At 36.3% G+C, this 26,324-nt stretch overlaps 1 protein-coding gene across 2 annotated transcripts in view; it reads left to right on the top strand.

Moving 5' to 3' along the window:
- NBEAL1 (neurobeachin like 1) overlaps positions 1-26,324 on the top strand; it is a 165,629-nt gene that overhangs the window by 100,560 nt on the left and 38,745 nt on the right. For both annotated transcript variants that reach the window (XM_082397018.1, XM_082397017.1), the window contains 6 exons: positions 6,301-6,458; positions 8,635-8,759; positions 11,298-11,424; positions 16,953-17,101; positions 17,717-17,850; positions 26,162-26,263. In XM_082397018.1, the coding sequence (XP_082253144.1) occupies positions 6,301-6,458; positions 8,635-8,759; positions 11,298-11,424; positions 16,953-17,101; positions 17,717-17,850; positions 26,162-26,263 (795 nt within the window). The remainder of the gene's footprint in view (positions 1-6,300; positions 6,459-8,634; positions 8,760-11,297; positions 11,425-16,952; positions 17,102-17,716; positions 17,851-26,161; positions 26,264-26,324) is intronic.

Raw genomic sequence — 26,324 nt, 5'->3', positions numbered from 1 at the left:
GTTTCTTGCCTTTTGGGAGGTCCTCTGCCAGCGTTCAGTAGGTGTTCTGTAGGAGTTGTTCCACATATACATGTATTTCTGATGTATTTGTGGGGAGGAAGGTGATCTCCGCGTCTTACTCTTCTGCCATCTTTAAGCTCCTCCAAGTTGTACTCACTCTGGCCCGCGGTCCCAAGGACTGTCACGGCTTCGGCTGGTGGGGCCCCTCCAGAGCCGGCAGCCTCAGTGAGGCCGCCCTCCCCTCGGGCTCCAGGGCAGTTCAGTCCAAACAGTATTTCTTATTGTTTGTCTGAAAATTATTAGAGAATTGGAAGAAAAACAGATAAGTAACAACTTAAAAATTAATATCAAAATGTTCTGTACATAGTGATTAGGTAAAAAGTCTATCAAGCTGATAGTAGACATCTTTAAGGAGGCTGAGTATATATCAGTGCTTAGAGGGAAATTTATAACACAAAGTACTTATACTAAAAAAGAAGAAAGGCCTCAAATTAATAAGTTTATTCTACCCTAAGGAACTTGAAAAAGTAAACTAAATTACATTAGTTTGTTTTTTTTGTTTTTGGTTTTTTTTGCCGTGCCACGCGGCTCATGGGATCTTAGTTCCCCGACCAGGGATTGAACCTGAGCCACCACAGTGAAAGCACCGAGTCCTAACCACTGGACCGCCAGGGAATTCCCTACATTAGTTTTTAAATAAGAAATGATTAAAGAGCAGAAAGCAATGGAATTGAAAGCAGAAAAACAATAGAGAAAATCAGTGAAACCAAAATCTACTTAAGATATCAATAAAATTGTAAACTTCTAGCCAAATTGAGGGAAAAAAAGTGAAAAATTACTCATACCAGAAATGAATCACCACTGACTTCACAGACATCAACATGATAATAAGGGACTACTACAGGCTAATCTGTGCACATAAATAAGATGATTTAGATGAAATGGATGAATTTCTTGACAACTACAAATTTCCCAAATTAATTCAATAATAAGTAGATAACCTGGATAGTTCTCTATCAATTAAAGAAATTGAGTTTATAGTTAAATACCTTCCACAAGGGAAAACTCTAGGCCCAGATGGTTTCAGTGCCAAATTTTACCAAATGTTTAATGGAGAAATTACACCAATTCCTCACACTCTCTTCAGAAAATTGAAAAGTGGCATAACTTCCCAACTCATTATATGAGGCAGTATTACCCTCATATTGAAACCATACAAAAACAGTGCAAGAAAACTGAAGACCAGTATCCCTTGGGAACATAGGTGCAAACCAAATCTAGCAATGTATAAAAAAAAAATACATCACAACCAGGTAGAGTGTCTGTTGGGAATGCAAGGCTGGTTCAACATTTGATGATCAGTCAATAATCAGTCACATTAATAGACTTATCAAGAAAAAGTACATGATCATATCAGTAGATGCAGAAAAAGCATTTGACAAAATTCAACATCCATTTATGATCAAAGTTTTTAGCAAACTAGGATTAGAAGGGAATACCTAAATCTCTACAAAAATCATACAGCTAGCTTCATATTTAATGGTAAAAAACTGATTGCTTTCCCCGTAAAATAGAGAACGAGGGTGGAATGTTCACTTTCACTCTTCTTAGTCACTATTGTACTATAAGACATAGCAAATGCAATAAGAATATAAAAAGAAGAAAAAAACAGTTATATTGGGAAGGAAGAAATAAAACTATTTGCAGATCACATAATTATCTGTGTAGAAAATCTTAAGGAATCTATCAGAAATCTCCTATAATTAATGAATTTAGCAACATTGCAGGACACAATATCAATACACAAATTTAATCATATTTCTATATACTAGCAACGAGCAATAGGAAACTACAATTTAAAAAAAATACTATTTACAATAGGTCTAAAAAGAATGAGGTACTTAGATATCAATCTAACAAAATATGTACAGAATCTATATGCTAAAAACTACAGAACACAGATGAAACAAATTAGGGAAGACCAAATAAAAACATATGTTTAGGGCTTCCCTGGTGGCGCAGTGGTTGAGAATCTGCCTGCTAATGCAGGGGACACGGGTTCAAGCCCTGGTCTGGGAAGATCCCACATGCCACGGAGCAACTAGGCCCGTGAGCCACAACTACTGAGCCTGTGCGTCTGGAGCCTGTGCTCCGCAACAAGAGAGGCCACGATAAGTGAGAGGCCCGCGCACTGTGATGAAGAGTGGCCCCCACTTGCCGCAATTAGAGAAAGCCCTCACACAGAAACGAAGACCCAACACAGCCAAAAATAAATAAATAAACATGTCAATTCATTTAAAAAACAAACAAACAAAAAAAACAAGTGGTAGAGAAAACAATCATATTAAAAAAACAAAAAACAAAAACAAAAACAAAAAAACAAAAAAAAACATATGTTTATTCCATAACTTAGGTATAAAAAGAAACATTTGTAATCCATCACTACTAATATTTTGGTATATTATCCTTCCTGTATTTTTATGTATATTTGGTTTAACCAAAATGGTAGTTTCATTTGCTACTACTTTCTTAAAATGTACTGTGAACATTTTTCCATGCCATTATATGATTGTCTAATATTCCATTATATTATGTATTAGAAGATTTAAACTTATTTCCCGGTTTTAGACCTAATTTACCAGTTTTTTCTTTATTATAAATAGTATCGATCATCTCTGTAGTCATATTTTTACGCTTATCCAGAAAGACTTCCCTAGAATAAGTGGAATTACCGGTATGGAGCAATTATGATAATAATTACTGTTATATTGCTCTCAAAGAAGTTCTACCAATTACTATACCAACCAGCATTTTCTCTGTAACTTCACCCTTAGCTTTTCTAGAAAAACCTGATTTGAGAATATCCTTATGGGGGTGCACAGGCAGGATGGCGGGCGGCGCTGAAGTCCTGGGCAGCTGGGGTGGCAGGGGTGGCCGGGCGGCCCCCGCAGCGCGAATGCTGCTGCCGCTGCAAACAACGGACCTCTGCGTGTCACGCCAGCACGGCACTCTTCGGGGCCGGGCGGCCACCCCGCGTGCACGGCCAGAAGGCTGGGAAGCCAGCCAGCCAGCCACACGTATTCGCCCTAAGCGTGCCTTTCCCGTCCACCTTGGAGGCGGAGATTGCCCGTGGGTCCCTGGCCCCAGGTGCCGAACCGCACCAAGGGGCGGTTGGGAAGGAGCTCATAGCGGCAGCGTCCTGGCGGTACGCTGGAGAGCTGGATTCCTGCCTTCTCCGAATTTCCATCGTCAACTTTCTTGACCAGCTTTCTCTGGTGATACGGACCTTGCAGTGCTTTGGGCCCCCTGTTGCCCGCTAAGCCAGGGCTAGGGAAAGGGGTTAAGGTCTAAACTTGTGTCCCTTCCTAGACAGTGTATCCCTCCTAGGGCAGTGATTCCTGCAGTAGTTGCCACTTTACTATGAGGGCTTCATCTTTTGCCTCTACTGGCCCTTGGGTGCTGAGGGTTCAGTTGCTTTGTTTGGTGCTTAAATGTTTCTTAACTACTGAAAATAAAACTGAGCTACAATGCAATGTCTGACTTTATTTTCAACTATAGCACCTTTAAATATTCTTGCCTTTGTCCTTAGATTGAAGGGGAGGTTCTGTGATTCAGATATTCAAGTAGTACAACGTAATTGAAGACAGTTTAAGAAATGGAAGAGGTTAGGTCCTGTCATTCAGTATTAACTACTGTCCACATTTTGGAATATTTTCTTAGTTTTATAGTTGTATTTATGTAGTAAATATGTAGCAGTAATAATATTTTGCAAGTTTAGCATTTTTCCTGATATTTTTCATATAACATGAACCTTTTTCTAAAAATTCTTCAAAAGCATTATTGAATGGATACATAAAACATACATTATTGAATGTTTAAATTATTTTCAATTCTTGCCATATTATAGGTAATGATTCAGTGGAATGCTTATATATAGAGCTTTGCCTGAATGATTGTTTCCTTAAGATAGACTACAAGAGGTAGAATTGGTTAAATATTTAAAGCTCTCAATCTGCAGTGTGTGAAATTGCTCTCCAAGTTGTACAGAAAATGTACCCTCCCACCAGAATGCTTTCCCACATCCTTGTCACTACTGGGTCTCCTCGGTAAAATTGTTTTAAAAACTGGGTTTGTATGACAAGAGCAGACAACTGAGAAACACTCGAATGGGAGCTCTGTGGCTTACTGGCCTTGTCTCAGATCAGTGAAGAAAAACTACTAGGACAGTCATTTAGGCATTTAGTTAGGAGGAGTTAGCTTCCTGTAAAAGGTGTTGTATCCTGCAGCCTTTTCTAAACTCACTTATTCTAGTAGCTCTTTGGTAGATGCCATTGGATTTTCATCATTGGTGATCAGGTTTTCTCAGAATAAAGGCAGTTTTGCTTCTTCCTTTCAAAAAAAAAAAAAGAATATCCTTATGAGGACTTCCCTGGTGGCACAGTGGTTAAGAATCCGCCTGCCAATGCAGGGAACATGAGTTCAATCCCTGGTCCGGGAATATCCCACATGCCGTGCACCAACTAAGCCCACGCGCCACAACTACCAAGCCTGCGCTCTAGAGCCTGCGAGCCACAACTACTGAGCCCATGTGCCACAGAAGCCCATGCACCTAGAGCCCATGCTTCGCAACAAGAGAAGCCACCGCAACGAAGAGTAGCCCCCGCTCGCCACAACTAGAGAAAGCCCGCATGCAGCAAACGAAGACCCAACACAACCAAAAAAAAAAAAAAAGAATATCCTTATGTGCTTGAACTTCAAAACTGTGAAATTGATGTTTAATTATCATGGAGCTCTCATGACTTCTTCAGTTGTCTCAGCAATGATCTGTTTTAAATATTCGATAACACTATCTCCCAAATCACTGATTTCCTACAAATATAGTAGTAATTACAGTAACAATTATAATAATAACTATAATTTATTGAGAGCTTGCTACTTTTCTGGCACTATATTAAGCACATTAAATCTTAATCTTTATGTTGATAATTACTGTCAGCCCCATCTTACAGGTGATGGTACTGAGCTTCAGAGAATTAAGTACCTAAGATTTGTACCCAGGTCTAGTTCCAAAGCTTATAGCCACACACTGCTGTACTGCCTCTTTAAAAGATGTCTTTTTTGTTTTGTTTTGTCTGTGTTGGGTCTTCATAACTGTGCGTGGGCTTTCTCTAGTTGCTGCGAGCGGGGGCTACTCTTCGTTGTGATACCCGGACTTCTCACTGCAGTGGCTTCTCCTGTTGCGGAGCACGGGATCTAGGTGCACGGGCTTCAGTAGTTGCAGCATGCGGGCTCAGTAGTTGCAGCACGTGGGCTCAGTAGTTGCGGCAGGGCTCGAAGGGCACGCAGGCTTCCGTAGTTGTGGCACGCCGGCTCCAGAGCGCAGGCTCGGTAGTTGTGGCTCACAGGCTTAGTTGCCCTGTGGCATGTGGGGTCTTCCTGGACCAGGGGCCAAACCCATGTCCCCTGCATTGGCAGGCGGATTCTTAACCACTGAGCCACCAGGGAAGTCCCTAAAAGGTGTCTTTTAAATCCATGTCCTTAGCTGTTCATTTTAATGTAATTCAGTGTTATTTGTTTGAAACAAGTTAAATACTATTTTAGTTCCTAATATTTCCTAATAAATGAATGTCAGTGTGAGTTAGATAAGCCAGGCTTACCTCTTATCTTTTTGAAAACTTTAAAATTTTAATTTCAGGGCTTAGAGTTATATCTTGGTAGAACTTGTTATCAGAATCTATTTTATCCTGAAAACTGGAATAGGTATGTGAATTTATTTGCTAGCTAGGATACTGTTCAGAGAGTAGCACTCTTAAGTGATGGAATTTTTCATTGTGAGAGATTTGCCCCTATAGATTTCTTTTGTCTTCGGCATTGCCTTTCAGGTCATCAACAGTAGAGTAGAATGTGGTTACTCTTCCTTTTACTTTATTTAAACTTGAGTCACATTCCAGATGCCTTATAAATCAAAAGATCTCAAAAGAAAATCATTTTACTTGACGGTATAGGGTTAATAATTCTGAGATTTAAAATCCTATGTTGAGACACTTTACATTTTTGAAGTTCTTCACATGTTTATTGTTGGTTAGTTATTTTCTTAAGTTTTAAAAAATACAAGTAGATTATAGCTCGAATTATATTAAAGAAATGATTCTAGTGGAATAAGAAAATCCTGTTGGTTACCAGCTTCTTTCTTTCATTGCTTGATTTTATTGGGTCAGATGTTTAAAATTATGGCATTAAAATTTAAATATACCTCGAAATATATGATTCAATGCTATTATTTATTGCTGTTTCTTTCAGGAGTTTTTTGTGGAGCCATTTAATCGAAAAGCACGCCAAGAGAACTTGAGGTATAATAATATGCTTAAACAACTTAGCAGTCCACAGTTAGCCACTCTGAGACGCTGGAAGGCAATAAAGCTCTATCTTACATGTGAAAGGGGACCTTGGGCTGAAAGGTAGGAGTGTCTATCATTCATTAAATACCCTTTTTCCTTTAGAACTCTGATCTAGAACTTTATGAATCAGTGACCTCTCCAATCCAATTTTTAAAATGTTCAATTTTTAAAAGATTACTTTTGGACTTCCCTGGTGGCGCAGTGGATAGGACTCCGAACTCCCAATGCAGGGGGTCTGGGTTCTATCCCTGGTCAGGGAACTAGATCCCACATGCATGCCGCAACTAAGAGTTCGCATGCCACAATAAGGAGCCCACATGCAGCAACTAAGGAGCCCATGAGCTGCAACTAAGGAGACCGCCTGCTGCAACTAAGACCTGGCTCAACCAGATAAATAAATAAATATTTAAAAAAAAAAAAGATTACTTTTAATTAATTTGCTTGCCTTTTATGGATTATAAGTTCGGTATGTGTAGAGCTTTGTGTGTATATGTGTTTCACCATGGAGTTATTTCCTTTACTCTTACCCTATGACATAGAATTTGTTTTGATTCCATTTACTTCTCTCTTCCTGACACCACCTTTTTGAGCTAGGGTTAGTGACGATGTGTGTTTGAATATTTTACAATTTCTTTATTTGATCCTAAGTCACTTCTGTTTTGCTGAATTATATTTTATATACACACACATTTTTTAACAGCCCTTTTTTATTGTGGTAAAATACACTTAATATAAAATTTGCTATTTTAACCGTTGTAAAATGTACAATTTAGTGGCATTAAGTACATTCCTAATGTTGTGTAATAATCACCACTGTCCAGCTTCAGAACATTTTCATCACCTGAAAAAGAAACCCTGGACCCATTAAGCAGTTACTAGCTATCGTCCCTTCCCCCGACCCCTGGCAACCACCAATCTGCCCTCTGTCTCTATGGATTTGCCTATTCTGGATATTTCATATAAATGAAGTCATTCAGTATGTGGCCTTTTGTGCCCAGCTTCTTTCATTTAGCTTAGTGTTTTCACTATGTTGTAGCATGTATCATTACTTTCTTTCCTTTTTATGGCTGAATGATATTCCATTGTGTGGAATGGATGATGGACATCAGGTTGTTTTCCTTGTGGCTGTTGTAAATAGTATTGCTGTAAACATCTGTGGACAAGTGTTTGTTTCAACACCTGTTTCTAATTCTCTTGGTTATATACTGGAAGAATTACTGGGTCATATGGTAATTCTGTGTTTATCTTACTGAGGAATTGCCAAACGGTTTTTAACAACAGCTGCATCATTTTACATTCCTATCCGCAATGTTTGAGGGTTCCAGTTTCTCCACAACCTTACCAAGACTTGTCTTTTTTTTTTTGATTATTATGGTCATCCTAGTGGGTGTGCAGTGATATCTTATGATTTCATTGCAATTCCCTAATGACTAATGACATTGAGTATCTTTGCAAGTACTTGTTGGCCATTTGTATATCTCCTTTAAAGAAATGTCTATTCAAGTCTTTTGCCCATTTTTAAATGGGATTGTTTGACTTTTTGTGGTTGAACTGTAAGAGGTTTTTTTTTCTCAATAATAGACCCTTATCGGATATATTGTCTATAAATATGTAGGTTGTCTTTTCACTTTCTCCATAGTGGCCTTTGATGCACAAAAGCTTTGAATTTTGAAGTCCAGTTTATCTGTTTCTTTCTTTTGTTGCTTATGTTATTGATGTCTTATCTAAGAAACCATTCCCAAATCCAAGGTCATGAAGACTTACTCCTATTGTTTCCTCTAAGAGCTTTAACTCTTATATTTAGATCTTTGATCCATTTGCAATTATATTATCTTTATTTGTAGTAAAATTATTATTTTGTTTTGAAACTGTATTTGGAATAAACTCCTAAATAGCTAGTTAAGAACGTCCTTGTAACAGTGAAAGAGTAAAATATATCAAGCTATAAGTCTGAAGATTTATGTTCAAATCTTATTCCTGTACCTGTAAATCACATGACATCTTAGGCAAATAATTTAGCCTGTCTTACATTCCTCAGGTATAAACTGTTGATATGCATAATAACATTGTTTTTTTCCTCGGGGTTATTTGGGTCAAATGAGATAAGGAATGTGAATGTTTTTATAAAATGGTGCCCCAAAAATGTAAAGTACCTGATAGTTACTCTATTTCAATCAACCAGTCTTTGTAATTTTAAGCTAAATAGTTTTATTTGTTTACTTATGAATATTCATAGGAAACAAAGTCCAATTCACTGGAAGCTAGCTAACGTAGAAAATTATTCCCGCATGAGACTTAAATTGGTGCCAAATTATAACTTCAAAACCCATGATGAAGCTAGTGCTTTGAGAGATAATCTAGGTGAGTTTCAATGGCTGTTTAATTATTTATTGAAGATAATGAGGGTGTTGGTGGGGATTGGTTATTGTTTTCATTGTTTCAAAATTATTTACTTATGAGAAGGGTGACATTTTATAATTGATATTTAAGTGGTTGTATATGTTGCCTTTGGCCTAGATCTAAAATGACTTCCTATTTCAATTGATAGCAGTTTTTCAAAGAAAAACGTAATTTAAACTCATAAAATTATACTGTAATTATATATATTATATATGTATACTGTAGTTGATGTGAAATGTATCGTCTCTATCTCCATTATGGTATAGTAAAACATGGTCCTTTAACCTTAGCCTTTTGCTTACCAAAACTGAGGCTAATGTTAAATATATTCAATATTTAGAATTCTTAGCAGCTCTTTAGGCCTTTCTTCTATGACCTGTTCTTATAGAACTCCAGACATTTAGTATCTAGATGAGCCAATGCCTTTTTTCTAGAAAAAAGTGCTTAAAAATGTATAGCCTTGCAGTATATCAAAACAGATTTTAAAGAGTTTCTATAATTCTTATGAAGTCCTTCCTTTATAGCCATCTGACTGGGCATCTGTGCACCTTGTGTTTAATGACTAAGTTATAGATGAAATGAGTACCAGTTTTTTAATCTTACTTTTTAAAATTGCCTTAATATATTGGCCAGTACAGTAAATGCCATAAAATTGAGAGCTATGATGCCTGCCATTTAGAGTCTTATATTCTGAAATAAATCAGACACAGCACGTGATTTCCCTTAATGTAAAATAATGGCCTTGTCCATGGTGCAAAGAGTGTCTTACACAGGAACGGTCAGTGCGTATAGCTTGTCTTCCCAGTATATGTCCTGAGACTATTATACTTTCTCTACCTCTTAAAATTTTATACTTATCATGCAGAAAACATCTTTTGGTGAATGACTTCAATTTAGTAATATTTAAGGAAGAGTGTTCTCTATTTTTTCTTCATTTTTGCCAAGAAATCCCACTCTCGGAAATTCCCTGTCCCTTTCCCTCCTTCTTCAACCCTCTTACACATGTATACAGGTATAATTTTATGTTTCTTCTTCTTGGTCTCAGTTGTTTTAAGTCCAGGAAAACCAGTGTCCTTTCTCTTTTTCCATCTCTGTTTCTTTCTTTACCTAGTTTTCAAAATTATCGCAAGTATAATGATGATAATAAAATTGTATAGAAGAAAAAAAATCATACATTTCAAAGTGAAATTGGGGGAATTCCCTGGCAGTCCAGTGGTTAGGACTCCACGCTTTTATTGCCGAGGGCCCGGGTTCAATCCCTGGTCAGGGAACTAAGATTCCACAAGCCGCACAGCATGGCCAAATAAATAAATAAATATTTTAAAAAGTGAAATTGGTAATAGTATAAAACCAGTGGCATCAGTCTTTAAAACTCTTTAAAGTTCCTTGAAGTTTACTTCAGAATTAACTGCAGAATGTTTTACCTACTCCATATATTTGTTTATAAGTATTTTCATCAGTATTTTTCTATTTGTATCAGATTATCTAGACTTGTATGTTATCAAAGCAGATTTATAAAAGAGAAATGCAGCTGTACATTAGGTTAATTCATTTTGTATGTCAGAGCAAGGATACCATTTGAGAAATTAAGGGAAGTTTTGTCATCTTTACAGTGTTTTGTTATTTAGCATGAATTATTTTTATTATACACATGAAATGTCTTTATTCATAGTTAAACATATAAATTTTTTCCAGTCCTACCTACACATTATGCATATATTTTTATTACTATTCTTATGCCACCAGATAATTGAGAGATGAATGTGCAATAAGAATAGCTACCATTTATTTATTTTATGTGTGATGTGATGTATCTCCATTTCATAGTTGCAAAAACATAGATTCAGAGGGGTCATATGGTTAATAAATGGCAGAATATAATTTGAATTTAAGTTTACCATTTCACAGCCCATCTTATTTCCATTACACTAGCTCTGCCTTCTTACATTATTGCATAGTTCATGACATTTGTTGCATATATGTGTATCAGAATTATCTCTTAAATTCCATGCACTCCAGAAAGGAACACTTCAGCTTTTGGTCTTTGTATTATCTTGCAGTTAAAAATAATTTGTCACATTCTTTCTTAATATTTCTGTAGTACAAATGCACAGTAAAAATAATTCCACTGAATTAATGTAGTGAGAATAATTCTTTAACTTACTTAGTGGTATGCTTTAGAAGTAAATATAATTAAAGAGATTACTTGGCCTGTTTCTGAAACATAAATAATACCATCATTAAAGGTAAATACCATCTTTTAAAACATTTATTCCTTGTATTATATGTATAATAATTTTTAAAAGTCACAGTCAAGCAGCATAGATAACTCTAAATCACGTATAAAAACTTCTCTGTAGTAAGTCGCTTATCTTAGAAAATTTCAAGTACCTTCTTTACTTATACACGTTATTCATATAATTAACAGTCAGAAATTACAGAAGGACTGTGATATGATTTTCCTACTTTGTGTTTAACAAACATTTTATGTTTAAACAGGTATCCAGCACTCGCAGCCTTCCAGTGATTCACTGCTTTTGGAAGTAGTGAAACAAGTAAAAGTTAGTGATATGGAGGAGGATAAATTAGATCTTCCTGAAGAGGAAATAACAGCCAGAGTAAATATGTATGTATAAGTACTTGAAAGAATTTAAAATTATTTTATTCTGAGAAATGGGATTATAAAATTGTGGAAAATATTTGCTTGAAATTCTAATACTATGCATTCCCAGAATCCAACAATTGATACTATATATCAGCTGTTAGGAGTCTATTAGTGTTAACTGAAACTATTGAAGAAGGCTTCTTAGGACTGGGTTAATTTGGAGCTGGACCTTGAAACTAGAAAATATTTTGAGCCGAATGATAATGAAAATGTATCATATTTATGGGATACAGCTGAGGTATTTATTTGGAAAGTACAGTGTGAAATATAAACTTTTAAGCAAAAGGAAGAAATTATAAAGATAAAAGCAGAAGTCCATGAAAGAGAAAACCAAAAAACAAAAAGAAAGATCAAAGAAAACAAAAGTTGGTTATTAAAAATCAGATAACCAAACAATAAGCCTCCAGCCAGACTGGTTAGGAAATAAAGACAGCATAAATTACCAGTATCAGAGTATCAGGAATGAAAGAGGAGATAACATTACAAATACTAAAATGATTGAAAAGAAATACATTAAAATAAGTAAAAGGAAATGATAGGGACTTCCCTGGTGGTCCAGTGGGTAAGACTCCGCACTCCCAATGCAGGGTGCCTAGATTTGATCCCTGGTCAGGGAACTAGATCCCGCATGCATGCTGCAACTATAAGAGTTTGCATGCCGAAACTTAAGAGTCCACATGCCGCAACTAAGTCCGCATTCTGCAACTAAAAGATCCCACATGCCGCAACTAAAGATCCTGCATGCCTCAATGAAGATCCCATGTGCAGCAACTAAGACCCAGCGCAGCCTAAACAAATAAATAAATATTAAAAAAAAATTCCAGACATCATTAAAAAAAAAAAAAAGGAAATGGCAACTTTATGCCAATAAATTTGACAATTTAAATGAAATGGACAAATTCCTTGAAAGATATAAATTATCAAACCTCTCCCAGGAAAAAATAGCCTTAGATATATTTTAAAATTTTGAATTTGTAGTTTAAAAACTTCCCCTAAACAAATATAAAACATATCCATTTTCTCATCTCTCCTTTGTGTTATTATTACCATACATATTAAACCTGTGTATGTTTTAAGCCCAGCAGTACAGTTTAATGCAGTTACTGTTTTATGCACTTGTCTTTAAATCAGTTAAGAGAAGAAAAAGCTATGTAATTATGCTTTCCTTTATATTTCCCTGCATATTTACCTACTTATACACTTCATTTCTTGGTGTGCATTCAGATTACCATCTGGTGCCATTTCCTTTTAAGCCTGAAGGACTTCCTTTAGTATTCCTTGTAAGGAAGGTCTATAAGCCACAAATTCTCTTAGTCTTTTGTTATCTGTGGAGATTTTTATTTTGTCTTCATTTTTGACTACTTTTTTAAAAATTGAGATATATTTTTTGAAAATTGAGATTCACTTAACGTAAAATTGACTATGTTAAAGTGCACAGTTCAGTGGTTTTTTAGTATATTCACAGAGTTGTGCAACATCACCACTATCTAGTCCAAGAACATTTCCATCACCCCAAAAGGAGATCTTATACCTTTCAACAGTCAGTCCCAATTTTCTCTCCTCACATCCTCTAGCAACCACTAATTGGCTTTCTTTCTCTATGGATTTGCCTATTTTGAACATTTCATGTATTTCATTCAATATGTTGTTTTTTATGTCTGGCTTTTTTCATTCAGTTTAATGTTTCCATCCATTTGTTTTTATGGCTGAATAATATTCCATTATATGGATATACAGTTTTTGTTTATCCGTTCAGCAGTTGATGGACATTTATGTAGTTTCTATTTTTTTTTTGGCTATTATGAATAATACTGCCTTGAATATTCATGTATACATTTTTGTATCAACTTATGTTTTCATTTATCTTGGGTATAAAAAAAACTAGGAGTGGATTTGCTGATCATGTGTTAATTCTATGTTTAACCTTTTGAGGAATTGTGAAACTTTTCACAATGACTATACCATTTTACATTCCCTCAGCAATGTATGAAAGTTCTAATTTCCCCAAATCTACCCCACTTCTACTATTCTGTTTTTTTTTTTTAATTTATGGTACCATCCTAGAATGTTAGAGGTGGTATCTTGTGATTTTAATTTGCATTTCCCTAATGACTAATGATGCTGAACATCTTTTTGTGTATTTGTTGGCCGTTTATATGTCTTTTTTGGAGAAATCTTTATGCAGATCCTTTGCCTATTTTTTAATTGGGTTGTCTTTTAGTTATTGAGTAAGTGTTCTTTACATATTTTAGCAACAAGTCCCTTATTAGATACAGGATTTACAAAAATGTTCTCCCACTGAATTGTTTTTTTTTTTACTTTCTGTTGGTATCTTTTGATGTACAAAAATTTTTAATTTTGATGAATTTCCTTTCATCTATTTTTTTCTAAGAGTTTTATATTTTATCTCTTATGTTAGGTCTTTAATCCATTTTGAGTTAACTATTGTATGTGGTGTGATGTGTAGGGGTCCATATTAATTCTTTTACATGTGACTCTAGTTGCCTCAGCACCATTGCTTTTTCTTTTGAACATAGTTTTGCCAGATATAGAATTCTTTATTGACAGTTTTTTGCCTTTCAACATTTTGAATATGTCTTTCCACTACCTTCTGGTTTTCACTACCTTTTGTTTTTGATGAGAAATGTGCTATTAACCTTTTTTATTGTGTCCTGTATTGTCATGCTTTTAGGTTATTCTTTTTGTCCTTGGCTTTTAGTACCTTGGCTTTAGGACCATGTATGGTTATCTTTGTGTTTATCTTGCTTGGAGTTCATTGAGCTTCTTGGATGTATAGATTAATTTTTTTCATATTTGAGAAGTTGCCAGCATTATTCTTTCAAATATATTTTGGCCCTTTTTCTCTGTTCTCTCCTTCTGGGTCTCCCTTTGCACATATGTTGTTTTGCTTGATGGTGACTCTTTGAGGTTCTTTCATTCTGCTTGATTCTTTTTTCTTTGTGTTCTTCAGATTGGACAGTTTCTTTTGATCTATCTTCAAGAGCCCTGCTTCTTTCTCCTGCAAGTTCAAATATGCTGTTGAGTCCTTCTGGTGAATTTTTTGTTTAGTTATTTTGCTTTTCAATTTCAGAATTTCTTGTTTGGTTCCTTTTTAAAATGTATATATATATAATTTCTATCTTTGTATCAATAATACTCTATTTGACTAGGCTTTTTTGCCGTAATGCACTTTGGTTCTTTAAACATAGTTTCCTTTAGTTCTTTTCATGTGTTTTTATGATAGCTACCTTGAAGTCTTTGTCTACTAAGCTGAACATCTGAGGTCCCCCAGAGACAGTTCTTTTTACTGCTTTTGAGTTAATGGCCCATATTTTCCTGTTTCTTCCTATGTCTCATAATTTTTGTGAAAACCATACATTTTAGATAAATTATAGCCACTTTGGTTTCTAATCTCCTCCCTTGATGCTGGTTGTTGTTGTTGTATTTTTGTTTGTTTAGTGACTTTTCTAGATTAAGTCTGTGGAGTCCATTTTACCTGCAGTGAATGCCACTGATATCTGTACTTACTGGGTTTTTGTTTTGTTTTATTTTTAAAGCCTTGCTTACTAGGGGTTGCCCCTGGGTCAGCATAGCTTAGTGGTCAGCCAGTGATTAGTTTGTTTTTTGTGTTTAAACCCCTTGATCAGTAAGACTGCCACTCTTTGCCAGTGGATCTGTATGTGGTTTAGAGAATGCATTCAAATTTGATGATTTACACATCTGCCCTGACTTTTACTTGTTATGATTATAAAGCCTCACATTCAGCCAAGAATGAGTAGCTAAGTCTCAAGTATATAATTTATTCCAGACATCACTTTGTTTAGGTTATAAACAACACATGGCAAATATTTCTCAGAACTTATTTTAATACTATAAATTGACCAGGCTCATGGGACTTCCCTGGTGGCACAGTGGTTAAGAATCCACCTGCCAATGCAGGGGACACGGGTTCAATCCCTGGTCTGGGAAGATCCCACATGCTGCAGAGCAACTAAGCCCATGTGCCACAACTACTGAGCCTGCGCTCTAGAGCTTGCGATCCATAGCTACTGAGCCCGTGTGCCACAACTACTGAAGCCCGCGCGCCTAGAGTCTGTGCTCCACAGCAAGAGAAGCCACCGCAATGAGAAGCCCGCACACTGCAACAAAGAGTAGCCTCCACTCGCCGCAACTAGAGAAAGCCCATGCACAGCAACGAAGACCCAATGCAGCCATAAATAAATAAATAAATAAATAAATTTATTAAAAAAAAATTGACCAGGTTCAATAATATCCTTTGTTGGCATAAGCAGGTTTTTTGGTTAATATAATTTTAGTAATTTTAAAATATGTCCTTGATTATTTTCAGGGAACTGGGTGGGGTAGTTATCTAGGGAGCTATCTTTGGTTTTGGTAGATTTTTTAGTCAGCCTTTTAATAGGATTTTATTTTCTTTCTTCAAGGACTAGTGAATTCAGTGGATGTCAGTCTCATTCATTTTCAAATGAAAAGCCAAAACTCTTTGTTTCATAGAATAGAAATAACCTTCAGACTATTTACTCTCTCAGGTCACTTATTTCTCTATTTCATCACTGTGAATATTGGAATTTCACTATTTAGGAAAACGTTCTCAGTTTTTTTTTTAAGCTTAGCTTTAATGGTTGCAATATTCCCAGTTAGGTTGGTGATACTTGTAGAGCTTCTCATCGAAATCCATTGGAAACAAAATTAGATTTAGTCATTGCTATCCTGGAAATGAGGCAAATGTGAAATATCTAGGACCAGAGAGCAGCTGGCTTGAAGGATATACTTGAATAACATTCCATGAGTCGTAGGAGTTCTCATTTCTGTACTTTGCAGTTAAAAGTCACCTAGGTCACCAGAAGACTGTCCCTTCCCAGTTATTTCCTCCAAAAAAAAAATTGATAACAGTCCTGCAAATATGAGATGACTTCACTTTAAGTATGGTGTGGCAATAGTGGCTCCTTGTGTTATCTCCATTTACACTATCAGGGGATGCTATGATGATGATGCTCTAGCTTTTGTTGCTCTTGAAACATCTCATTTTACAGTTTAAGAATCAATCATAATACTTCTAATATTTATGAAACACCACTAATGATACAGTCCTTTATTCACAGATTCATTTATTCCCTGGGTCAATTCATGTCTGCCAAATATAACGAAAAAACATGACCAGTATTGCTGCATGTTTGAACCATCCTCTACCAGTAGTATTGAAGATTCACTATATTTTGTTTTAACGGGTCATATACAATTGAAATGTAAAACATATGTTTTTTGAAACTTAGTTATTGGGTAATAAGTATATTTGGACATATTTAAGTAATTTCATATGCAGTGGAATGGTTTTTGTAGAAAATTCAAGTACTCTTTCTTGGATAGTGATTTTACAGACATGAGATTCATATTTGAATATGATGTTATTTTCCATTTACACAGAATACATTGTTGGATGTTTTTTGTTTGGTTGGTTTTTGTTTTTACAGTGATGAGAAAGAAGAACAGGATCAAAAAGAAAAATTGGTGTTGTTGGAAGACTGTGAACTCATTACAATAATTGACATAATTCCTGGCAGATTAGAAATCACTACTCAACACATTTACTTCTATGATGGCAGCATTGAAAAAGAGGACGGTGAGGAGTTCTGGGGGAATAATTTCTGTTGTTCAATAGTTAAGTATCCAGTTTATCAATCATTAATGAGAAGAAAGCGATAAGGTGGGACTGTAGAATTGTAGTCTACCATGTAAAAGGAGACATGGAAAGTCAGTATGGAATTAAATTTATTATCAACAATGTACTGAAGGGAATGCTTCCTTTTTATTATCAATGTTTTTAAAAAGGTTTGGCTACAGGGGATTGCTATAAACTTGTTATAAAATACAATTTTACTTTTATTTATATGTACACTTGTTCCTAGAGGCTTTTCACCTAATCCTTTATCTGAAAATAAAAAGATATTTAAATCTAAGCTGCCAACATAAAGAGAAAAGGAAAAATGTTTCTAAGATATAACATTCAGAGTCATTCTCTGTTCCAATGGAAAGGAAGTAGAAAAGCTATAGAATTTTAAAATAGTCTTAAAAGAAACAATTTAAACATCCAATAAATTTAACAAATGGTTTTCATCATACAGAAACTGAATTCCTTTTCCGTAGTGCTAGTTTTGTCAGGAACTAGGAGATATTTTCTGCATAGCATGAGTAACTTTTTGTGGTACCCCAGTCACAAGATTGTTTCTGTTTTCAGGAGTAGGCTTTGATTTCAAGTGGCCTCACTCTCAAGTTCGAGAGATCCACCTACGACGGTACAACTTAAGGAGGTCAGCCCTTGAGATTTTTCATGTTGACCAATCCAACTACTTTCTCAATTTCAAAAAAGAGGTATGTAAGATGCTACCTTTCTGGAAGCCCCAGACTGTTAGCTTGAAATTATTTTCCAACTAGTGAGCTGTAATGAAACTTCACAACTCTGCTGTTTCATCGAGTCAAAATATATATTAGAGAAAAAAAAATACATACCTTTGGGACTAAGCAGTATATGCATTTTTGTTGGAACTTATGTGCAGGTGTTTGGAGGATATTTGTTTTCAGTTTTTATATATAGGTAGCTAAAAAAGTCAATAGAATATTGAGTGTCAGCTAATAGGTGTCTCACAGTATCCAGTTATGAAATAATATGCAATATATATGATATAACTGGATTTATGAAATTAGGCTGAGTTCAATTCAACAATAGTGGAGCCTGTGTAATCAGGAAGAATAATGGAACATGTCGTTTTTCTAGGAATAGAGTAAATTCTTAAATAGTGTAAGTGGTTAAGAGATTGCCACTGAAGCAGGTTACCTGGATCCAAGATCATTCCACCACTAGCTCTGTAACCTTTGACCCGTTACTTGCCTGCAGCCTTCCTTCCCTCTGTCATATACTTGAGGTCAGACTTATATCACAGTCTGATAGCTCTCTCCACCTTGCCTACCTTTCTCTCCATTTTCTCTCACTGTCATCTCTCCTAATAAAATCCTGCATTTTCAATTCTGTCTTAGCATTTGCTTTTCAGATGACCTGGATTAGCATAGTCAATAACTAAGTTTCTGTTCATTTGTGAGTTCCAGGTTTATTTGTAGATGATTTGATTCAGACATTTAAAGAGCATTTTTATATTTTTACAAAAATAATTTTTTACTATTAATAATAAATTTTCCCCCATAGGAAAATACAATGTATGTGTTTTTTAGAAAGCTATTTTATGTAAGTAAACCAAGCACACTCCTATTGAATACTATACTTTTGTAAATAGTTTTTTGTTTGTTTATTTGTTTTTAGATCTAGTGGTATGTATTTTGTTCTATTTATTTAATTCATTCTTTTGGTGGATTTGGGGCATAATAAGTTCGATTCTTATTGGTAGATATAAGATGCTAGAAGGGTATACAGGGAGAAATGACAAATATCTCCAGTTGGAAATATAAGTGTAAGGTAGACGTTAGGGTGGTAAATATAGATCTGGAATCAGGAGCATATGGGTAACAGATGAAATTATGACAGAAAATAATGTCACCTCATGAGCAGAACAGACAAGAAAAGGAGTAGATGATGGTGGAACTCATGTCAGTTTAAGGAGCAGGTAAAGGAAAAGGAGTTGGTGAGAGACTGAGAAGGATGATCAGAGAGTGATGTAAGACATGGAGAGTAGTGTCCTGGATGATACGTAGGGGAGAGTTTTAGGGGGTGATCAGTAGGGTCTAATGACATGTATCAATAGAATGAAGCCCAAAACAGATCATCAAATTGGAAAATGAGGTCAACTGCGCTGAAACAGTTCATCCAGATTGCTATGACAAAATTACCATAGACTGGATGGCTTAAACAACAAATATTTATTTCTCTTAGTTCTGGACTGAAAGCTGGAAGTTCAAGAGCAGGATGCCAGTGCAGTCAGGTTCTTGGTGAACACCCTCCTCCTGGTTAACAGATGCTGTATCCTTACACGGTGGGCAGAGAGGGAGAAGGAGAGAGAGGATGAGAGAGAGAGAGAAAGAGCTAGCTCTCTGGTCTCTTTTTTTTTTTCTTTTTTTTAATTTTTGAATTTTATTTTATTTACGTTTTTATACAGCAGGTCCTTATTAGTCATCAATTTTATACACATCAGTGTATACATGTCAATCCCAATCGCCCAATTCATCACACCACCATCCCCACCCCCCCACGGCGTTCCCCCCTTGGTGTCCATACGTTTCTTCTCTACATCCGTGTCTCAATTTCTGCCCTGCAAACCGGTTCATCTGTACCATTTTTCTAGGTTCCACATGTATGCGTTAATATACGACATTTGTTTTTCTCTTTCTGACTTACTTCACTCTGTATGACAGTCTCTAGATCCATCCACGTCTCTACAAATGACCCAATTTCGTTCCTTTTTATGGCTGAGTAATATTCCATTGTATATATGTACCACATCTTCTTTACTTATTCGTCTGTTGATGGGCATTTAGGTTGCTTCCATGAACTGGCTATTGTAAATAGTGCTGCAGTGAACATTGGGGTGCATGGGTCTTTTTGAATTATGATTTCCTCTGGGTATATGCCCAGTAGTGGGATTGCTGGATCATATGGTAATTCTATTTTTAGTTTTTTAAGGACCCTCCATACTGTTCTCCATAGTGTCTGTATCAATTTACATTCCCACCAACAGTGCAAGAGGGTTCCCTTTTCTCCACACCCTCTCCAGCATTTGTTGCTTGTAGATTTTCTGATGATGCCCATTCTAACTGGTGTGAGGTGATACCTCATTGTAGTTTTGATTTACATTTCTCTAATAATTAGTGATGTTGAGCAGCTTTTCATGTGCTTCTTGGCCATCTGTATGTCTTCTTTGGAGAAATGTCTATTTAGGTTTTCTGCCCATTTTTGGATTGGGTTGCTTGTTTTTTTCATATTGAGCTGCATGAGCTGTTTATGTATTTTGGAGATTAATCCTTTGTCCGTTGATTCGTTTGCAAATATTTTCTCCCATTCTGAGGGCTGTCTTTTCGTCTTGTTTATGGTTTCCTTTGCTGTGCAAAAGCTTTGAAGTTTCATGAGGTCCCATTTGTTTATTTTTGTTTTTATTTCCATTACTCTAGGAGGTGGAGCAAAAAAGATCTTGCTGTGATTTATGTCAAAGTGTGTTCTTCCTATGTTTTCCTTTAAGAGTTTTATAGTGTCCAGTCTTACATTTAGGTCTTGAATCCATTTTGAGTTTATTTTTGTGTATGATGTTAGGGAGTGTTCTAATTTCATTCTTTTACATGTAGCTGTCCAGTTTTCCCAGCACCACTTATTGAAGAGACTGTCTTTTCTCCATTGTATATCCTTGCCTCCTTTGTCATATATTAGTTGACCATAGGTGCGTGTGTTTATCTCTGGGCTTTCTATCTTGTTCCATTGATCTCTGTTTCTGTTTTTGTGCCAGTACCATATTTTCTTGATTACTGTAGCTTTGTAGTATAGTCTGAAGTCAGGGAGTCTTATTCCTCCAGCTCCGTTTTTTTCCCTCAAGACTGCTTTGGCTATTCGGGGTCTTTAGTGTCTCCATACAAATTTTAAGATTTTTTGTTCTAGTTCCGTTAAAAATGCCATTGGTAATTTGATAGGCATTACATTGAATCTGTAGATTGCTTTGGATAGTATAGTCATTTTCACAATATTGATTCTTCCAGTCCAAGAACATGGTATATCTCTCCATCTGTTGGTATCATCTTTAATTTCTTTCATCAGTGTCTTATAGTTTTCTGCATACAGGTCTTTTGTCTCTTTAGGTAGGTTTATTCCTAGGTATTTTATTCTTTTTGTTGCAGTGGTAAATGAGAGTGTTTCCTTAATTTCTCTTTCAGATTTTTCATCATTAGTGTATAGGAATGCAAGAGATTTCTGTGCATTAATTTTGTATCCTGCAGCTTTACCAAATTCATTGATTAGCTCTAGTAGTTCTCTGTTGGCATCTTTAGGATTCTCTATGTGTAGTATCATGTCACCTGCAAACAGTGACAGTTTTACTTCTTCTTTTCCAATTTGGATTCCTTTTATTTCTTTTTCTTCTCTGATTGCCATGGCTAGGACTTCCAAAACTATGTTGAATAATAGTGGGGAGAGTGGACATCCTTGTCTTGTTCCTGATCTTAGAGGAAATGCTTTCAGTTTTTCACCACTGAGAATGATGTTTGCTGTGGGTGTGTCATATATGGCCTTTATTATGTTGAGGTAGGTTCCCTCTATGCCCATTTTTGGAGAGTTTGTATCATAAATGGGTGTTGAATTTTGTCAAAAGCTTTTCTGCATCTATTGAGATGATCATGTGGTTTTTATTCTTCAATTTGTTAATATGGTTTATCACATTGATTGATTTACGTATACTGGAGAATCCTTGCATCCCTGGGATAAATCCCTCTTGATCATGGTGTCTGATCCTTTTAATTTGTTGTTGGATTCTGTTTGCTAGTGTTTTGTTGAGGATTTTTGCCTCTATATTCATCAGTGATATTGGTCTGTAATTTTCTTTTTTTGTGGTATCTTTGTCTGGTTTGGGTATCAGGGTGATAGTGGCCTCATAGAATGAGTTTGGGAGTGTTCCTTCCTCCACAATTTTTTGGAAGAGTTTGAGAAGGATGGATGTCAGCTCTTCTCTAAATGTTTGATAGAATTCACCTGTGAAGCCATCTGGTCCTGGACTTTTGTTTGTTGGAAGCTTTTTAGTCACAGTTTCAATTTCATTACTAGTGATTGGTCTGTTCATATTTTCTGTTTCTTCCTGGTTCAGTCTTGGAAGGGTATACCTTTCTAAGAATTTGTCCATTTCTTCCAGGTTGTCCATTTTATTGTCATAGAGTTGCTTGTAGTAGTCTCTTAGGATGCTTTGTATTTCTGTGGTGTCTCTTGTAACTTCTCCTTTTTCATTTCTAATTTTATTGATTTGAGTCCTCTCCCTCTTTTCCTTGATGAGTCTGGCTAATGGTTTATCAATTTTGTTTATCTTCTCAAAGAACCAGCTTTTAGTTTTATTGATCTTTGCTGTTGTTTTCTTTGTTTCTATTTCGCTTATTTCTGCTCTGATCTTTATGATTTCTTTCCTTCTGCTAACTTTGGGTTTTTTTTGTTCTTCTTTCTCTAGTTCCTTCAGGTGTAAGGTTAGATTGTTTATTTGAGATTTTTCTTGTTTCTTGAGGTAGGCTTGTATAGGTATAAACTTCCCTCTTAGAACGGCTTTTGCTGCATCCCATAGGTTTTGGATCGTCGTGTTTTCATTGTCATTTGTCTCTAGGTACTTTTTGATTTCCTCTTTGATTTCTTCAGTGATCTCTTGGTTATTTAGTAACGTATTGCTTAGCCTCCATGTGTTTCTGTTTTTAACGTTTTTTTCCCTGTAATTCATTTCTAACCTCATAGTGTTGTGGTCCAAAAAGATGCTTGATATGATTTCAATTTTCTTAAATTTACTGAGGCTTGATTTGTGACCCAAGATGTGATCTATCCTGGAGAATGTTCCGTGCGCACTTGAGAAGAAAGTGTAATCTGCTGTTTCTGGATGGAATGTCCTATAAATATCAATTCAATCTATCTGGTCTATTGTGTCATTTAAAGCTTGTGTTTCCTTATTTATTTTCATTTTGGATGATCTGTCCATTGGTATAAGTGAGGTGTTAAAGTCCCCCACTATTATTGTGTTACTGTCGATTTCCTCTTTTATAGCTGTTAGCAGTTGCCTTGTGTATTGAGGTGCTCCTATGATGGGTGCATATATATTTATAATTGTTATATCTTCTTCTTGGATTGATCCCTTGATCATTATGTAGTGTCCTTCCTTGTCTCTTGTAACATTCTTTATTTTAAAGTCTATTTTATCTGATATGAGTATAGCTACTCCAGCTTTCTTTTGATTTCCATTTGCATGGAATATCTTTTTCCATCCCCTCACTTTCAGTCTGTATGTGTCCCTAAGTCTGAAGTGGGTCTCTGGTAGACAGCATGTATATGGGTCTTGTTTTTGTATCCATTCAGCAAGCCTGTGTCTTTTGGTTGGAGCATTTAATCCATTTACGTTTAAGGTAATTATCGATATGTATGTTCCTATGACCATTTTCTTAATTGTTTTGGGTTTGTTTTTGTAGGTCCTTTTCTTCTCTTGTGTTTCCCAATTAGAGAAGTTCCTTTAGCATTTGTTGTAGAGCTGGTTTGGTGGTGCTGAATTCTCTTAGCTTTTGCTTATCTGTAAAGCTTTTTATTTCTCCATCAAATTTGAATGAGATCCTTGCTGGGTAGAGTAATCTTGGTGGTAGGTTCTTTCCTTTCATCACTTTAAGTATATCATGCCACTCCCTTCTGGCTTGTAGAGTTTGTGCTGAGAAATCAGCTGTTAACCTTTTGGGAGTTCCCTTGTATGTTATTTGTCGTTTTTCCCTTGCTGCTTTCAGTAATTTTTCTTTGTCTTTAATTTTTGCCAGTTTGATTACTGTGTGTCTCAGCGTGTTTCTCTTTGGGTTTATCCTGTATGGGACTCTCTGCGCTTCCTGGACTTGGGTGGCCATTTCCTTTCCCATGTTAGGGAAGTTTTCGACTATAACCTCTTCAAATATTTTCTCTCGTCCTTTCTCTATTCTCCTTCTGGGACCCCTATAATGCAAATGTTGTTGCATTTAATGTTGTCCCAGAGGTCTCTTAGGCTGTCTTCATTTCTTTTCATTCTTTTTCTTTTTTCTGTTCCCCAGCAGTGAATTCCACCATTCTGTCTTCCAGGTCACTTATCCGTTCTTCTGCCTCAGTTATTCTGCTATTGATTCTTTGTAGTGTAGTTTTCATTTCAGTTACTGTATTGTTCCTCTCTGTTTGTTTGTTCTTTAATTCGTCTATGTCTTTGTTAAACATTTCTTGCATCTTCTCGATCTTTGCCTCCATTCTTTTTCCGAGGTCCTGGATCATCTTCACTATCATTATTCTGAATTCTTTGTCTGGAAGGTTGCCTATCTCCACTTCATTTAGTTGTTTTTCTGGGGTTTTATCTTGTTCCTTCATCTGGTACATAGCCCTCTGCCTTTTCATCTTGTCTATATTTCTGTGAATGTGGTTTTTGTTCCACAGGCTGCAGGATTATAGGTCTTCTTCTGCTGTCTGCCCTCTGGTGGATGAGGCTATCTCAGAGGCTTGTGCAAGTTCCCTGATGGGAGCGACTGGTGGTGGGTAGAGCTGACTGTTGCTCTGGTGGGCAGAGCTCAGTAAAACTTTAATCTGCTTGACTGCTGATGGGTGTGGCTGGGTTCCGTCCCTGTTGGTTGTTTGGCCTGAGGCAACCCAACACTGGTGCCTACCTGGGTTCTTTGGTGGGGCTAATGGCGGACTCTGGGAGGGCTCACTTCAAGGAGTACTTCCCAGAACTTCTGCTGTCAGTGTTGTTGTCCCCACGGTGAGCCACAGCCACCACCCGCCTCTGCAGGAGACCCTCCAACACTAGCAGGTAGGTCTGGTTCAGTTTCCCCTGAGGTCACTGCTCCTTCCCCTGGGTCCTGATGCGCACACTACTTTGTGTGTGTCCTCCAAGAGTGGAGTCTCTGTTTCTCCCAGTCCTGTCGGAGTCCTGCCATCAAATCCCACTAGCCTTCAAAGTCTGATTCTCTAGGAATTCCTCCTCCTGTTGCCAGACCCCGAAGTTGGGAACCTGACGTGGGGCTCAGAACCTTCACTCCAGTGGGTGGACTTCTGTGGTATAAGTGTTCTTCAGTCTGTGAGTCACCCATCCAGCAGTTACGGGATTTGATTTTACTCTGATTACGCCCCTCCTACCATCTCATTGTGGCTTCTCCTTTGTCTTTGGATGTGGGGTATCTTTTTTGGTGAGTTCCAGTGTCTTCCTGTCGATGATTGTCCAGCAGCTAGTTGTGATTCTGGTGTTCTCGCGAGAGGGAGTGAGAGCATGTCCTTCTCCGCCGCCATCTTGGTTCCTAATCTGTAAATAGTTTTAAAAGCGCATTTGTATGTGGTATCTAAACTTCATAACAATGTTCAGATTGGATATGGCAATTTCCATTCCTTTTTTTATAGATGAGGATACTGAAGTTCAAAGATTAATTTTATTTCTTTACATTTGCATAACCCTGAGTAATTCACAAAACTGTAAGGGTAGAGATTATTATATTTAATATACAAATAAGACTCAGTAAATTAATTGATTTGCCAAGATGATTAGTAAATGACAGAACTAAATTTGAACTAGAAGTGAAGTAGTTTTTTGATTCAATGTCTGAAAATTATTCCATTATATACTATAAAGTTCTAAAAAAAATACATGTCATAATTTTGTTAAGCCTTGTAAAATAGAGAAGTTAAATCCGTAATCTTCTATTTATATGAAATGTTCAGAATTGGCAAATCCATAGTGACGGAAAGTAGTTTAATGGTTGTCAGGGGATGGGAGGGAGTGGAAATTGGAGAGTGATGGCTAGTGAGTATGTAGTTTCTTTTGAGGATGATGAAAATGTTCCAGAGTTAGATAATGTGAATGGTTGCACAACTCTGAATATTTTAAAACACCCACTGAATTGTATATTTAAAAGGGTGAATTTTATGGTATATGAATTATATCTCAATAAATCTGTTCATAAAGCCATACTCCTGGTTTGTCTTGATCAATTTTTAAGCCATAAAGTGCTTTTTTTTTTTTAATAGGTTAGGAACAAAGTATATAGCAGACTGTTGTCACTTCATTCTCCAAATAGTTATGGAACCAGATCACCACAGGAGTTATTCAAAGCATCAGGATTGACACAGGTAGGAAATTTTAAGTCACTGATTTGGTGCTCATTTTATATCTCAGACTTTTGCTTAGAAG

The sequence above is a fragment of the Balaenoptera borealis genome (genome assembly GCF_965194805.1).
Source record: "Balaenoptera borealis genome assembly, chromosome: 6".
NCBI classification, from domain to species: Eukaryota; Metazoa; Chordata; class Mammalia; order Artiodactyla; family Balaenopteridae; genus Balaenoptera; species Balaenoptera borealis.
This window is presented reverse-complemented; position numbering and strand designations above follow the sequence as displayed.